Source organism: Oryctolagus cuniculus, chromosome 20, assembly GCF_964237555.1.
Source record: "Oryctolagus cuniculus chromosome 20, mOryCun1.1, whole genome shotgun sequence".
In the NCBI taxonomy this organism is placed as follows: domain Eukaryota; kingdom Metazoa; phylum Chordata; class Mammalia; order Lagomorpha; family Leporidae; genus Oryctolagus; species Oryctolagus cuniculus.
In genome coordinates, this window is record NC_091451.1 from 46,129,022 (window position 1) to 46,145,059 (window position 16,038).

A 16,038-nucleotide genomic window follows, 5' to 3' on the forward strand; every position below is an offset into this window, starting at 1 on the left:
CTGGATTTTCCCTGCATTTCTTTCCTAGGACGCGGGCAACGGAATCCCCCATGAAGGGAGCCCCACTTCCCGCTATGCGTCAACCCTGACAGGCTTGGCGTCGGGGGCGGGGGAGGGCCACGCTCAGCTCTCCAGGCTCAGGCCCTACCTGCTCCTTTGTTCTTGGGCTGGCTCCTGTGTGGACAGCGACCCCTCACTCCTGGGTGTGCCCACTCCATCCTTCCAGCTCCCCGTGCTCTGGGGCAAGGACAAACGGCAGTCACCCTGAGTGCCCCCACCCCTGCCACCAAGGCCCAGTCCCACCCTCTTGGCTCAGCCTCCTGTGGGGTGCAGGGGGTCTTGGGATGAATTCGATAGAGCCCCTGGCCTGGCGGGAGGTGGACGTTCCCCAGGCCAATGCCTGCAGCCCCTGGCCTCTGAGGGGGGCCGTCGTAGTCCCTGGGCACACCCACCCCCTGCTGCCCAGAGCCCCCCTTGCTGTCTCGCCTGTCCTTCTCCTTCCTCGTTCCCTGAGTGCAGGCTGCCTGCGACTAAAGGTCCGCGGATCTATAACCTCTGGAATGAGAAGGGGTGGGAACTTTCTGAAAGTGAAAGCAGGGGATCAGGGCTGGGGGTGGGGCCGGGGGTGGGGCCGGGTGGGCCCAGCAGCGCTGATCACGGCTGGGAAGTCCCAGCTGCCGGTCACTCACGCTGGCTGCTCCGGAGGCCCCAGGGCCTGGGTCCAGCGCTGAGGGTTTGCTCTGAGTCTCCCGGGGCTCCTGCAAGGGCCCAGCGTCTGCTCACTCCGCAGGTACGTTCCGGGCAGGTGGGCTGGTGGCAGGCGGGGCACCGGGTGCTAACGGGCGGGGACTGGAGAGAGGCCTGGGCTCCAACTCAGGGCCAGGCGGACTACAGAGCACCGGCTCCGTCGCAGTGCACACACCGACACCACACACACACCTGTAAACACACACACTCACAAGACATGATGGAACGGGTGCAGGCACAGCCACACACTCGCGGCACACTCTTTGGGGCACACACAGGCCACAGCAGTCGTACATACAGGGAGACACAGGTGCCAAGCCAAAGACCCCCGACCCGGGGGCCCGCACTCTTCCCCTGATACCTGGCGTCTGTCGGCTCCCGCCCCCTCCCTGCCCTGCCCTGCCCTGCCCTGGGGGCTCCTGCCAAAGGGCAGAGACACTCCGGATGCTGTAACGGCCCCCAGCAGAGGGACTGTGACCGGGCCAGCATCTCGGAGGAGCCACGTGTGCTGGGCTGGCAGGGGCTGGGGCTGAGGTCACTGGGGCAGAGGGGACAGCCTGTGCGAAGGTGCTGGGGAGAGGAGAGAGCTTCCGCGGCTGAGTGGCGAGGGTCGGGCTGGCGAGGAGGGGCCTTGAATGTCAGGAGGCTGCGCTTTGCCTGGTCGCGGCAGCCCTGCAGGTGCCGCGTGCGCTGCTGGAGAGGGGAGTCTCTAAATGTGTCGGTTTTTTTTTTAAAGATTATTTGAAACACAGAGTTACAGAGAGAGAGAGAGAGAGAGAGATCTTCCACCCGCTGGTTCATTCCCCAAATGGCCTTGACGGCCAGGGCTGGGCCAGACCCAAGCCAGGAGCTTCTTCCAGGTCTCCCACGTGGGTGGCAGAGGCCCAGGTGCCTGAGCCACCTGCTGCTGCCTTCCCAGTGCGTCGGCAGGGAGCTGGCAGGAAGCGAGGCCGCTGAGGCCGCAGCGCGGGCGCCACCCAGCCCGTGAGGGTCTCTTTCTGGGCTACAGGAAAGCGACTGATCATGTCTGCCTAACCAAGAACGAACGTACCAATTCTTTCGTCAGCTTCAGTTCATTTCAGTCTCAGGCTGAATCACATCACCTTTGAGTAGTGAGTTCTACCTGTCACCCCCCTATTGACAGCTCTTGCTGACCTTGCTTTACTGCCATCCTGGCAGGGCAGTTAGGAGGCACCGACAGGTGTTGGTAGGTGGCAGCTGGCCAGGCAAGAGGCGGGACGCAGGCCCGCTGGGTCACTGCCAGGGTGCAGTGGCTGCCTTTGGAGGGGTGGTGGCCCAGCCCCAGGGTAGGTAGGGAGGCGGGGCCGGGCACCAGGGACAACTGCAGAGGAGGAGCTGCTGCCAAGCGGGCATCTAGGAAAAGAGGGGCAGAAGAGAGGCTCAGGAGGCCGGTGGGGGAAGCCCAGGGTGGGAGTTCCAGGAACCATGTCTTCTGGTGGCACTCCCGGCCCTGCCGTGGTGTGCACCTGACCCCGAGCACGGGCTGGGCCCACTGTTGAGACTGGGCCTGGGTCTCCAGGGCTGTGGGGCTCAGCCAGCGTGGCACGCAGCAGAGTGGCAGCACAGGAGCCTGGGCCTCCCTGGACAGGCAGGGAGCCAGGTGTGGGGGTGTGGGGTGAGAGGGACCTGCGGCTCTCAGCCCAGGAAGAGGGGCACCCCGTACACAAGCGGGAGAGGCGCACAGGCTGCCAGGCCAGTGCAAGTGCAGGAAGCCCACGTCACCCCCAGGACGGTCCCAAGTGCCCACAGGGCAGACAGGCGGTGAGAGTAGGCAGTGCAGTGGGATCTCCTGAAACCCAAGGCAGATTCGGGGAGCAGCCTGAGGGGAGCTGGAGGGCTGCAGAGCCGGGTGCACCATCCTCGCACCCCAGAGGTGCAGCTGAAGCAAGGCCAGTGCAGGAAGGGAGGGCTTTGCCTGGCAGCGAGCATGGGAGGAACGCAGGGGAGTGACCCATTTGCACTGGGGAGGGTCAAGAGTCTTGGGAAGGGGCCGGCGCCGGGGCTCACTCGGTTAATCCTCTGCCTGCGGGGCCGGCAGCCCATATGGGCGCCGGATTCTGTCCCGGTTGCCCCTCTTCCAGTCCAGCTCTCTGCTGTGGCCCGGGAGGGCAGTGGAGGATGGCCCAGGTCCTTGGGCCCTGCACCCGCATTGGAGACCAGGAGAGGCACCTGGCTCCTGGCTTCAGATCGGCGCAGCGCCGGCCGTAGCGGCCATTTGGGGGGTGAACCAGTGGAGGAAGCCCTTTCTCTCTGTCTCTCTCAAGTTGTAACTCTCTCTCTCTCTCTCTGTAACTCTCTTTCTCTCTCTTTCTGTCCAAAAGAAAAAAAAATGTCTTGGGAAGCTGCTGGGAGCTTCATGGTCCCAGGTGGCATGGGCTGGAGGCTGGGGGGCTCTGGGGGCTCTGGGGGGCTCTGGGGACTCTGGGGGGGCTCTCGGGGCTCTGGGGGCTCTGGGGGGCCTTGCCGCTCTGGTCTGGGGCTCGTGTGTGTGCAGGCCCCCAAGAGACCCACCCGTCCAGCAGCCCTTCCTCGCCCCAGAGTCTGATTTGGGCTCCCAGGGAGGGAAGCACTGACTCCATCCCCACCGTGACCCACCCCTGCCTGGGGGCCTCTCTGGGACCAAGGAGTTCAGGGGAGCAGCCCTGCCTGCCTGGTGCTTGGAGACCCAGGCCAGTGCAGCCCTTGCTCCCCGTCCCCAGGCTGTCCCTGAGCCCTGGTTCCTTCTGTGGCCTGGGAGAATGAGGCCTTGTCCTCCCAGGGATCTGATCTGTGTCGGGTGCTGGGCTCTCAGTGCGAGCCCCCTGCCAAGGCTCGCCCGCCTCATTCTTGCCCTGGGCCCCTCCATGACAGAGTCCAGAGCTGGCAGCAAGAGCACAGCAGGGCTGGGGCCTTCTCTTCCTCCCACTCCCACCCTGCTGCCCCAGAGAGAGGAGTGGGGAAGCAGGGAAGGACCTGAATCAGGCAGGGTCCCTGAACCCAGTGTCCACGACAATGACCTGTGGCCAGGGTGGGACTGACAAGTTCCGGGTCAATCATTGCAGTTTGTCCTGCCTTTCCCAGGGCCTCCTAGCGAGAGGGGGCCTCAGGTGACCCCTGTACTGATACCTGGCTGGAGAGCATGGGCTGGGGGAGGGGCCGGGCCCTGCCCAGGGCAGTCATTCCACCCAGGCAAGCCCAGGCCTGGGGAGGGACAGTTCCTGCCTGAAGTCGTCCAAGGGTCAGGGGCTGGCCCCAGCCTGGGCCTTGTGGCCACCTGGAGCCCAGCTCGGGGCTCTGCCTCTGGTTAGTCTGCAATGCTAAGTTTCTCCAGGGTAAAACAAGCCCACTGGCTTCAGTGATACCCTCCCCCCGACCCATGGCCCAGTTTGCTCAAGGGGGTGGGTGGAAATTCCCTCCTCTCTGGCGCCCCCAGCCAAGCCTGCAGCCAGGAAAGCAAACATGGGAGACAGCTCCGGCCCCCTCATGCCCTTGGGACCCCTCCACGCACCCTGTGCGGGAGGAGCCGGAGCACGCTGTGGTGGGGATGGGGGGACGGAGAGAGGGGAGATAGGAACCCCCCAAGTCCTCCAGTTAAATATAGACCCATGGCTCCTCCCCTGCAGGCTGTGAGGCCGTGATAAGTGGCCCCGACCAGAGCCCTCAACCCCACAGCGCCTGCCTCCGGCTCAGCAACGCCTAGAAGAGGGGGTGGGCTCCGAAGGCACCCCGCTCTCCGCTTTGAGCGGCAGCTGCCAGACCTTTGGGGCTGAGGGGGTGAGTGGAGGGTGCTCCTGAGGGCAGTGGGGTGGGGGTCCTCAGGCCTTGGCACCTGACGTGCAGGAAGTCCTGGCGTGGGTCCTGTCCCTGCCTGCTGGTGTTGGGAGCTGGGCCCGTGGACCTGCGCATTCAGCACCTCCCGTTCTGGTGGGAGGGTCCGCCTGGCAGCCCAGTGAAGGCTGCCCAGGGCGGGACGTGCCCAGGGTGGGAGGCGCTCCTCAGACAGCCAGGGGCTTGCCTCCTGGAAGCCTCCCCGACAGAGCCCCTGGGGTCCGGCCAGGCCCCACCTGGCTTGCTCAGGGTTCTGTCTGCCCCCTGGGCCTGGGCACCCGTCAGGCCTCCTGAGCCCCCTGTGTGCCCCCCAGCTCTCCTGCTGCCAAGATGCCATCACCACGGACGGTAACCCCCGGGCAGGAGCCGGGAAGCCCCAAGGAGCCTGGGGAGCCCCAGAGTGCAGCTCAGGGCGGCCAGCAGGAGCCGGGCGCCCACCACGAGGACAGCACGAGGCCAGCGCTGAGCACCCTGAGGCGGGCCTTCTCAAGGACAAGCCAGGCGGCCTCCAAGGAAAACTCAGGCCGGCGCAGAAGCTCCCACTCCCTGTTCTGGCCTTCACGGCATGGCCCGGATGAGAGCCCGGGCACCGGACAGTCCCAGGTCACCGCTGTGCCAGAGGAGCCGTGGAGGGCCACGGAGGACGCTAGCCGGCGGGCGTCCACCAGGGTGGAGCCGGAGGAGCTGGGATCCCCCACAGGTGACAACCTCACTGGGCAGGAGCCGGGAAGCCCCAAGGAGCCTGGGGAGCCCCAGAGTGCAGCTCAGGGTGGCCAGCAGGAGCCGGGCGCCCACCACGAGGACAGCACGAGGCCAGCGCTGAGCACCCTGAGGCGGGCCTTCTCAAGGACAAGCCAGGCGGCCTCCAAGGAAAACTCAGGCCGGCGCAGAAGCTCCCACTCCCTGTTCTGGCCTTCGCGGCGTGGCCCGGATGAGAGCCCAGGCACCGGACAGTCCCAGGTCACCGCTGTGCCAGAGGAGCCGTGGAGGGCCACGGAGGACGCTAGCCGGCGGGCATCCACCAGGGCGGGGTCGGAGGAGCTGGGATCCCCCACAGGTGACCACCTCACCGGGCAGGAGCAGAGCATGGAGCCAAGGCTTCCTGGGATCCAGACCCCCCAGGCCTTGCCCCGGCACAGCTGCACCTTAAATTCTTACAGCAGCACAGCAAAGGGAGCCCCCCCCAGCCAATAAGAAAAGTGAGGCTCGGGATTTGACGCCCGATCCGCGTGGCTCCAGAACCCTAACCTCTCCACTGCCTCCCATGGCTTGGCTCCTGGCCAAACTAGAGCCACGGGGGAGACCATGGCTCTGTCCCGGCACAGGGTCACAGAGGGTGCAGGGGAGCCGCGGCTGCCTGGGTGGGGGGTCAGGAGGGCAGCTCAGAGGAGAACACAGTGGAGCAGGGCCCTGAGTTGGGGGGCGGGGAATGGTGCCAGGCTCCTCGGTGGTAGGGGCTCGCAGAGAGCAGGAAGCAGCTTAGAAATACTGGAGTTGGCTCCCCGGGCAGGTCCCTGGATGGCACAGGGCATGACCAGCCAGAGCTCCGACCCGGTTACACTTGCTCTCAGGCCCGCCCACAAGGCCAGCAGGGGCAGGGAGCAAGGAAGGTGAGGGCTGATGGGGGCTTCTCTTTGCCCCAGGGGGCGGGTGCCTCCCGTGGGGCTTCGGGGTCTGCCCGCCTTAGCTTGGGCCCAGGGTCCTGGAATGGCCCCCCTCACAGCCCCTCTTCCTACCTGCTCTCGCAGAAGGCAAGTCCCTGGCCGACCTCATTACTGAGAGGGAACTGCGGGCTGCCTTCGAGCGGCTGCAGCGCCTGGAGACGCAGCTGGAGAACGAAAAGGCCTCGGGCGCCTTCAAGCAGGACCCCACGGCCTTCGCGCGGCGCGCCATGGACCTGTGCCTGCACTACGACGGCCTGGCGGCCGAGATCAGCGCCATCGTGCAGGAGACCCTGGGGCCCCAAGGGGTGGACGCGGCCGCGCTGGGCGAGCTGGCGCACGTGGTGCGCGCCGAGGAGCAAGCCCACCCGGCGCCCCCCGCCGACGGCGACTTCCTGCGCACGCCCCGCCACTGGCGCCGCCACTGGGAGGACGCGGTGCAGCGCAGCGTCCGGGAGCGCGTGCGGGCCACGGCCCCGCAGGGCGCGGCGGGCCTGGCGCAGCTTCTGGTGGAGCTGAGGGACTTGGTTCGCCAGGACCTGCAGAAGGTGCTGCAGGAAGTGCAGCCCGCGTGCGCGGCCGCCGGCCTTCCGGCGTGGGAGGCCTACGTTGGAGCATTCCACGGCGCGGTGGCCCAGCGCCTGCAGGAGCTCGCCCGCGACGCCCGCGGCTGTGAGCAGTTCTACCTGCTGCTGGACTGGGCCGCCAACGTGTACGGCAGGTGAGGCCTCAGCCGGGTGCCGCGAGGGCCGGGTGACCCTGCTCACCGGGCACTGGGGACCTCGCCCTCCGGCGAGGGCGGGTGACCTTTGACATTCTTTCTGCTGTGTCGGGCCAGGTGCGCCAGCCGCCCCAGATTGCCCTGGGGGGCCTTCCAAGCCTGCCTTCCCAACGCTGGAAGCTTCCCTGTTGGAGCAGGGCGCTCCCTGTGCTAGCCCACAGAGTGCCGCGGGCGGACAGGCGACGGCCACCTCTCCAGGGCGAGCACCCCTGGGGGCAGTGCTTGGTGGGGTCCACCCTCATTTCCCCTTTGGACTGGCATCTAGGGGCAGGGGGCAAGCCTGCTGGGGGCTTCCACCTCCCTCTGCCTCACTGCGAGGGGCTCCAGTCCCACAAGCGGGAGTCGATGCCCAAAGCCCCCAGCTCTCCCTCAGTGGCCGTGTGGCCCCAGGTGTGCCCGCCCCTCTCCGGGCCTCCCTGGTGTGGGTTGGCCACTGGCCGGTCCCTTAGCTGTGGGGTCTTTGGAGCCCAGTCTTGGTTGTACCCCGAGCCACCGTGAGGGTAGAGGGGCGAGGTCACCCGGAGGCAGGCTGGCCACAGCCCATGGGCGCAGCTGTCTTCAGCGGTCTGTGCAGGCACAGCCGGTTGCCAGAATGCCAGGAGAGCCGGCTGTTGCTTGCAAGCGTCTGGGGAAGGCGTGCGATCGGAAGCCCAGGTCCCGGCTCTGCAGAGGGGAGCGGGCCAGCCTGCCACGTCACAGCCCTGCCTTGGCCCTCAGCCCCCTGCCCTGCCTTCCAGTCCTGACTTCCTGAGCACCCAGGACCTGGCGCTGCCGGCTGAGCCACTGCCCCCTCTCCTGGAACCCCACGTGTGGGCCCAGCTGGAGAGCAACTACACCAGCCTGCTGGAGGTGAGGCTGGGGCGGTGCCCGGGGCTGCCGGTGGGGCTCACTCACCCTCTGGCTGCAGGGGCCTGGAGGGGTGGGCCTGGCCCCAGGGGCACAGCGGTGGGTTCGGGAGGACCTCTCGGGGGCGCGTCCCATGGTGCCCGCGTCTCCCTGCCCAGACGGAGATCGCCGGGTGCTTGGACAGCATCCTGCAGCTGGAGCGGAACCACTGGGCAACTGCCGACGGCCCCGAGGTGCTGCAGGGCCTCTACCACTCGCAGCTGTCCATCGACGTGCACATGGTGCGGCCGGCGGGGCTGGGCGGGGCTGGGGGGGGCATCCAGAGCTGCCAGACCCAGTGCTTACCGCCTTTCCCGCTAGATGGGCCGCTGAGGTCCCCGGGAGGTGGGGCGGGGCCCGGGGAGGCGGAGGACGGGGCGCAGGAGTGTGAAGAGGGACCCTCAGCTTGGGCTGCTAGCAGGGAGCTGGATCCCAGACTGGCGGAGTGGGGTGGCGCGGGGTGCCCAGGCGGGGTCAGCGTGTGGTCTTGCTCGCAGCTGGTGGCCCAGCACGTGAAGGCGGCCGGCGCCATCTCGGCGCAGCTGGAGGCCACCATCCTGCGGATGTGCGCGCAGGCGCTCAGCATCTTCGTCCCCAGGTGCGGGCACATCCTTGGCCGGGCGGGGTCCCGTTTGCCCAGGGCCGGGGTGGGGGCGGGGCGAGGGCCGTTCCGGCCCCAGCTCTGTAGATGGGCAGTGGGGCCTCAACACGGGCCTCTGCAACGCCGCCCGCAGGTTTGAAAAGGCTTTGCTGGAGTCGCCAGCGGTGAGGGCGCCGCACCTGGGCGCCTACATTAACGCCTGCGCCGAGATCAGGTAGGCGCCTGCGGCTCCTCCAGAGGGCGTGTCCACGCTGGCCAGCAGGGGGCGCGCGCGCTCCAGGAACATGGAGGAGCCGCCTGCGGTGTGGGGTGCTGGTGGGGAGGGAGACAAGAGGCTGGGCCCTGCCCTGGAGTGTGGACCTAGTCGAGCTTCCCCGGAGGCACCAGGGACCGGTTCCTTCGCTGCCCCACAGTGAGGTCCTCCCTGAGCCCAGGGAAGCTGGGCCCCGGAAGGGACAAAGGCCGGGTTTCCAGGCTAAGCAGAGGCCGGGATTCTTCCTCCTCCTCCTCCTCCTCCTCTTCTGGGAAGCCCTCCCTGACTCCTTGCCCCGGGCTGTGCTGGGGTGGTCTGGGGGTCTCTGTCCCCAGAAGGAAGAGGCCCGCCCACCCTGGGGACTGGCAGTGCTGCCTGCCTTCTGTGTCCTCAACCCCAGGGCCCCAAGGACTACAGGCATGGAGCCCAGTGTCCCCCACAGCGGATGCACCATGCGCAGAAGGCAGTCAGTGAGGCAGGGCACAGACACTCTGTCTCGGATGGGGTCCTGGGCTGCCACCTGCTGCGACGTGCCCAGGGCACGTCCCTTCCTCTGTGTCTTCTCATCTGTCAGATGGGACCTGGGCACCTGCTTCCTAGGGCTGTGGGGACACGGTGCCTTAGAGGACCCTTCCTCTGGCCCAGTGCGAGCGCTTGCGACGCGCCAGGCCCTGTGCTGGTTGGTCTTCCCCAAGTGCAAGGCACCCGCGTGCAGTCGGGACAGGAAACACTGGTTCTCCACGGCCACACAGCCAGGCTGCCTGTATCCGCCACGCTGCTTTTCTGGGTCTCTGCCAGGCGGCTCCTTGGCACTGGGGTCTCTGAGGGCTTAGCCCAGGGGCCGTCTTGGCCCCTCTGGAGGCAGCCTCCGGCTGATTCCTGAAGGAACTTCAGCTCTGCTGTTTCCCTGGGCATAGCCCGGCCCTCGGGCTCCCAGCACCCTCGGGGGCTCAGTGGGGGGCGTGTGCCAGGCCTGGCTGTGCTGCTTGGCCAATTACTGCAGGGCACAGAGGGTTTATCCCGGAGTGGCCACGGAGCCCAGCCAGTGCCGCCCGCCGACCTCGGCTCCGTGACTGGCTCTGGGGCCTGACCTGACGCTGCCCCTCGCAGTATAGTCCAAATGGGTGGGGTTGGGGGCTGTGCGCCAAGCCTTGTCCCCCAGCCCCAGCTGCTCCTCGTGATGTGTCCCGGCCACTTCCCAGGACTCATCTTCTGGCCAAGTTCCCAGGAGCCCTGGAGGAGCTGACGCAGCCCCTGGAGGCTGCCACCCAAAACTTCCAGAAGCACCTGCTCCAGGGCTTGAAGAGGGACGTGCAGGTGAGCGGGCAGGCCTTTCCCTCCCGGTGAGCGGGGCAGGTGAGCGGGCAGGTGAGCGGGCAGGCCTTTCCCTCCCGGTGAGCGGGGCAGGTGAGTGGGCAGGCCTTTCTCCCCCGGTGAGCGGGGCAGGTGAGTGGGCAGGCCTTTCTCCCCCGGTGAACGGGGCAGGCCTTTCTCCCCTGGTGAATGGGGCAGGCCTTTCCCTCCCAGTGAGCGGGGCGGGTGAGTGGGCAGGCCTTTCTCTCCCAGTGAACGGGCAGGCCTTTCTCTCCCTACTCGCCATGCCCAGCAGGTGCCCAGGGGCCAGGCCCAGCGCTGATTTACCACAGGGGTGTGAGTGAGGGGTAGGAAGGCACACAGAGGACTTCCCAGGCTCCCCTTCGTAGGGGTCAACAGCCAAGCCTGGGTCAGTGCGTTCACAGGCCGGATCAGGCCGAGGCCTCTCCTCTGGCCCCTCAAGACCCCCAGGGCACCCCTGAAGCTGGGCCTGGCTGGATGCTGCACCAGAGCCCGGCCTGGAAGAGGCGTTGTGGGAGAGACCCAGTGACATAACCTGTGGCTAAGGCGAGGAAGCACCGTGAACCCCGAAGAGAAGGGGTCAGAAATTGGGTGGGGCAGGGAGAGGGGGCTTGAAGGACTGCCCCTGCCCTCTGTCCCCAGCCACTGTTCAGGGCCGTGTGCACCAAGGGCTGGCTCACGGAGGACCTGCTGGGGCCCCTCATGGACAGGGTGGTGGCCTTCGCCCGCCACCTGGAGCACGTGGTCCCGCCACAAGCGCAGGTAGGCGGTGGGGGGGGGGGTGTCATTGGTTGGCTGTGCCCAGGGCTGGGGCCTTGGACCCTGACCTGGACACCACCTGCCCAGGAGATTCTGCAGGAGGTGCACCGCTACGTGGTCCGTGAGTACCTGGCACAGGCGCTGAGACCACAGGAGCGATTCCGGGGCACGGACCGGGTGAACGGCTCCCAGAAGATGAGTCTGGACGCCCAGGCCATTAGCAACACCTTCCAGGGCTTGGTAAGAGCAGTGTTTACTGCCCTGCCCTCACTGCTGCTGGGCTGCGAGGGGGCGGGGCCAGGTGGGCTGCACTTTGCCCGTATTTGCATACAGCTTGTGGTGGGGTGGGTGAGGGTCCCAGCGGGGCCTGTGGAAGGTCTCTCTCCAACCCAGACCCCGAGCCCTTGGGGCGGGGGCCCTGCCGCCCTCCATCCGTTGTCTGAGCTGCCCGAGAGGGAAGTGCATGTGGGCCGCTCGGCTGCGGGCGGGGACGCAGGGGCTGCGGCAGGACGGCCTGGCCCGCACACAGGTGCGCCTGTCCCGGTCTCCGCAGGGCTCTAAGGCCACGTGGCTGGACCAGGCCATCCCGTGCGTGGCCGAGATCCTGGGCGAGACCTACAAAGACGACATCAGGAAGCATCTGCAGACGCTCATAGAGACCTACCCCGACTTCAGGTTCGTAGCCACCTGTTCCCCACTGGGGGAGGCTACGGGTCCTGGCGCTAGCCCCTTCCAAGGAGTCCCGGGCCCACAGGCCGGCGGGAGAGGAAGCCAGGGTGAGGGGCGCGGCCCGGCGCTGGCCGGGGTCCCGACCGCCCCTCTGCCATGACCTATTACTCCTCACGCTCCTGGATCGGTCCCGCGGCGCGACCCCGACCCCGGGGGAGCCCGAGCCTGCCTGGAGGCAGGAGGTCCGGGGAGTGCTGGGGCCGTGGAAATCCCAGTTCAAGTCTCCGTGACCTTGGAGAATCCGGAACGACGCAGAGGCCGCCCGAAGCCCCGCCCCCCCGGCGCTCGCCCCGCCTTCCCTCCCATGGCCCGCCCCCCTGGCGCGGCGCTCCGGGCCCCCCCCCACCCCGCCCCGGGTCGGCCGGCGAGCCCCGCGCCGGGACCCCGCAGGGAGGGGGCTCTCGCCTCGCGCTTCGCCCCGCTCCGCCACGGCCCCTGCGGAAGGAGCCCCCACGGCCCCGGGCCTGCCCCCGGCTCCCGTGCGCCCTGCCCAGCCCCCGGAGCGCTGGGGGCGTGCCTCGTGCCGGCTGCTCGGGCCAGCTCGCCCTGACCGCGCGCGTGTCCTCGCAGGCGGGACCACGTCCTGGCCGTCCTGGCGCTGCGCCGCCTGGGCCGCCGGCGGAACCAGAGCCTCCTGCGGCACGCGCAGGCCCTGCTGAGAGCCGCGGCCCAGGCCCGGGGCCCCGCGGCGCCGCCCGCGCGCGTGCTCTTCGACGAGATCGAGGTGCCCGCCTCCGTGGACGTGCTCCTCACCTGTGTCTAGTGCGGCCGGCCTGCGGCGGCTGGAGGCCGCGCGCGGAGCCCCCGGCGGGGCCGAGGCTCGCTCTGGGCCGGCCTCCCAGCTCTGAAGCCGGCAGTTGCTCTCAGCCCTGCACAGCTGCGGGACCCGCCGGGAGGAAGCCGTCCCCGGCGTGTGTGGGGGAGTGTTTGGGGCAGCGGGGTGCCGTCCACGCGGCAGGACTGTCCAGCACCAGCCCCAGATGGAGAGGGACAGAGTATTTATTTTTAAAATAAATGAATTAAAATGGTGTCTACCTAAGGAAGACGTGGGGCCAGGCTGGCCCTTTTGTGCCCGCTGTGTGGGTGAGAGGACCGAGGCCCTGTGACTGCAGAACGGACTAGGTCTTTTTTTAAAAAAAAAAGATTTATTTGTTTATTTGAAAGTCAGAGTTACACTGAGAGAGAAAGAGGCTGGTTCACTCCCCAACTGGCTGCAACGGCCCGAGCTGTGCTGATCCGAAACCAGGAGCCTGGAGCTTGGGCCATCTTCTACTGCTCTCCCAGGCCATAGCAGAGAGCTGGATCAGAAGTGGACCAGCCAGGACTCGAACCGGCACCCATATAGGATGTTGGCACTGCGGGCAGCAGTTTTACCTGCTACGCCACAGCGCCAGCCCCAGACTAGGTCTTGACCATGAGGAACCCTGGGCCCACCGGCCTTGTGTGTCAGGTGGGCTCCCCCATCAGGGTGGGCACAGCCTGGGCCCCTCCTGGGCAGGAAACAAGGAGAGGCCAGGCCCCTTCTGAAGCTTGGGGTTTCTGGGCCAGATGTGGGCGGGGCTTCCCAGCAGAGAGTTGTCCCAGTACTGTAGGGGATGTCACTCGAGGTGTGCGGAGGGGGCGGGCCCTGCAGGGAAACCGCCTGGGGTGCACCCCCCTCTCCTGGAGCCTGGCGCCACCATTTGGCTGCAGTCTTAGGGCGAGGCTGCTGGGAATCATTTGCATATTTACCTTGGCAGCCCCGGGCTTTCCAGGAAGGCTGGGAGCCGAGCCGGGAGATGTCCAGGGAGAAGCGGGGCTGGTGGTGATGGATGCCCACCACACCCCTGCACAGCGGGCCTCACCGTGTCTGGGCCTGACCTGAAGAGAAGGGGGTGGGCGGTTGCCGGAGACCAGCTCCAGCCGGTTCAGGGGCCCCAAGGTGTGAGAGGTGTCGGCGCAAAGAAATGAGAGGCACTCACAGCAAGGCTGACGGCACGGCTCTGGCTTTTGGGCACCAGATTTCATTTTTATATGATTTTTTCTTCTTACAATGAAAAGCCTGTTGTCCATTGTGGGGAGCAGCCCGGACTGGACTGAGTTACTGGAATTAAGACTTATTCTATGCATCTGCTCTCCCACAATATGGCGCTGGGAGAGAAGTAAACAGCTTCCGCACAGCTGCCTCCAGTTCAACCAATAAACTGTAGGACCTGCTCCTGATTGGAGAGCAGCGTACTCGGCGTGTGGGCAGCCGAGTTGGGATTGGCGGAGGAGGACTATAAAGGAGGAGAGAGACGGCATGCACTAGGAACATCTAAGGGGAACATCTAAGGGGAACATCTGAAGAAACACCTGTGCAGCCCCCAGAGAGCCGGCCGGCGGTGTGCCGCTCCCCTGCGGAAGTGGGGAATGTGGCCAGGGGGAACTGCCCTTCCATGGAGGTGGAAGGGATAGTAGCCAACCCGGGAAGAACCAGCAGCAAACCCGGGGAGGGCCGAGCAGACGAAAGAACAGCGCAGGGTCCTGTGTCGTTCCTCCATGAAGAGGGGGAGCGACAGTCCATTTTTCCTAATTACATGTTTTTGATTTTCAAGGGCATGCTCAGAGCATGGGTTACAATCACAGGCAGGTGCAAGATAACAGGCTGCCCACACAAGCCACGGTGAACTTTGCAGAAATTGCTACACAAGCTAGAACGGTACCTTCCTAATCTAATCTTTACTAAAGCCCCAAGTTCAAAGCACACCTTTTTTAAATGGATCCCCTCTTTGTAATTTTTTCTGTAACTCTTTAATTTCTTTACTGCACTTATTTAAAAGTTTACTTAGATTTATTTTGCAGTCTTGACATCCTAACCATGGTAGTGTTTGTAGCATATAGTGAATTAAAGCTTTAGTAACATCTGTCTTTATTCCAGTGGGAAGTATATACCAGAGAGCCTGTCGCCTTTTAATTCTTTTCTACAAATAGCTCAACCTCACATAAGGCATTAACCCTTTCTTCTACACTAACATTCTGCTTGATGAAAGTTCTACCAGGCAATGGACACTTTGGAGGTTATGAGACTAAGTGCTCGGAATACAGCAGTCATTAGCAGGACCACCAGGAAGCTCCAGCTTGTAGTTCCCACCAAACCTAAAAGCACCAAGAGGACCGCAGCTGTCCTTCTCATGCCTGCTGAGACAGGCCTTCTGCTGTGACCTTGTCAGCAGCTGAAGCTGCCTTGGCCTCGGCAGGCGGTGACAGCAGGTGGGCCAAGTCCCAAGAACAGAACCAGGTGTCCTGCGGGTGGGACAAGAGCCCAGGAGGCCGTGGTGTCTGCACAGGTCCTCCCTGTGCCCTGCACCAGGACCGGGCAGAGTTGAATCTGAGGCTGCTGGGGCCCTGGGCTAAGTGGGTGGGGAGCCCAAGGGTCCTTCGTCTCCTCCCGGAGGGGGTGCCAGCTCAGTGCCCCTCCGCAGGCCAGGCTCTCGATGCCAGGGGCAGGGCCAGCTTGTGGGGTCTGGGGAGTATCCAGACCTCCTGGGTGAGGGGGGCGGGGCAGGAATGAGGAAGTGGAGGGGCTGGGGGTGCAGGTGCTGATAAGCAGAGAACCTGATGCTGACGGGTGTCATCTTCCCAGCAGGGGTTCAGGCTGTGCCAGAGGGAGGGCAGGTGGTGAACAGGCCAAACTGTCCCCTGCTTGACCCCACTTGTATGTCCAGAGGCCATCTGTGGCCAGGGTGGGAAGACTGGCAAGCTGTGGAGCACCTGGGAAGCCTTGACCTGCTCTGGTCCTGGCCAGGAACCCCTGCCTTGAGCCCCAGGCCCCTCCCTGAACCCCTGGCCCCTCCTGGGGAGTCAGGGGAGGGTGTGGGGAGGGGTCTGCCTGGCTCTGCTGCCATCCAGCTGTAAGGCAAGTACTTGGGTCGCTCTATGCCTCCGTTATCCAGCTGCCAAATGGGGGTGCTGTCAGCGCCTTCTGGGCTGGGAGGCCTAGGCCCCTGGCCTTCCCGTGACCCCTGCCCAGGGACCTGGCCCTGGGGAGGAGAGGGGAGGCTCTAAGTCCGGGTCACTGCGTGGGGGAGGTGCCCAAGGGGAGCAGCCTGGCCTGAGCAGAGCTTCCCAGCACGGGGAGGGACTTAGGCACGGACCCTCCTAGACATGCAGGACTGTGTTCCTGAGGGTTTCCAGGCTCGAGACAGGAAACCAGGGTTTTCCAGGCACACCTGTGGTACCTGTGCCTCTGTGTGTGTGTGTGCGTGTGTGCATCTGCACCTGTGGTACCTGTGCCTCTGTGTGTGCGTGTGTGTGCACCTGTGGTACCTGTGCCTCTGTGTGTGTGTGTGTGTGCACCTGCACCTGTGGTACCTGTGCCTCTGTGTGTGTGCGTGTGTGTGCACCTGCACCTGTGGTACCTGTGCCTCTGTGTGTGTATGCCTGCACCTGTGGTACCTGTGCCTCTGTGTGTGCATGTGTATGTGTGTGTGTGCACCTG

At 65.6% G+C, this 16,038-nt stretch overlaps 1 protein-coding gene across 2 annotated transcripts; it reads left to right on the forward strand.

Moving 5' to 3' along the window:
* The first annotated feature begins 633 nt into the window (after window positions 1-633).
* Window positions 634-12,613, forward strand: EXOC3L4 (exocyst complex component 3 like 4). 2 transcript variants are annotated; one of them, XM_051834845.2, is made up of 13 exons: window positions 634-790; window positions 4,371-4,521; window positions 4,890-5,632; window positions 6,324-6,957; window positions 7,755-7,866; window positions 8,022-8,144; window positions 8,400-8,500; window positions 8,637-8,717; window positions 9,959-10,073; window positions 10,734-10,853; window positions 10,938-11,090; window positions 11,404-11,525; window positions 12,150-12,613. In XM_051834845.2, exons 3-13 carry the CDS (start codon window positions 4,906-4,908, stop codon window positions 12,340-12,342), a joined length of 2,481 nt encoding a protein of 826 aa, XP_051690805.2. In that variant the 5' UTR covers window positions 634-790; window positions 4,371-4,521; window positions 4,890-4,905; the 3' UTR covers window positions 12,343-12,613. The 2 variants fall into 2 exon arrangements, with proteins under 2 accessions (XP_051690805.2, XP_051690807.2); XM_051834847.2 differs by lacking the exon at window positions 4,371-4,521 and having other exon boundaries at window positions 644-790.
* The last annotated feature ends 3,425 nt before the right edge of the window (window positions 12,614-16,038 follow it).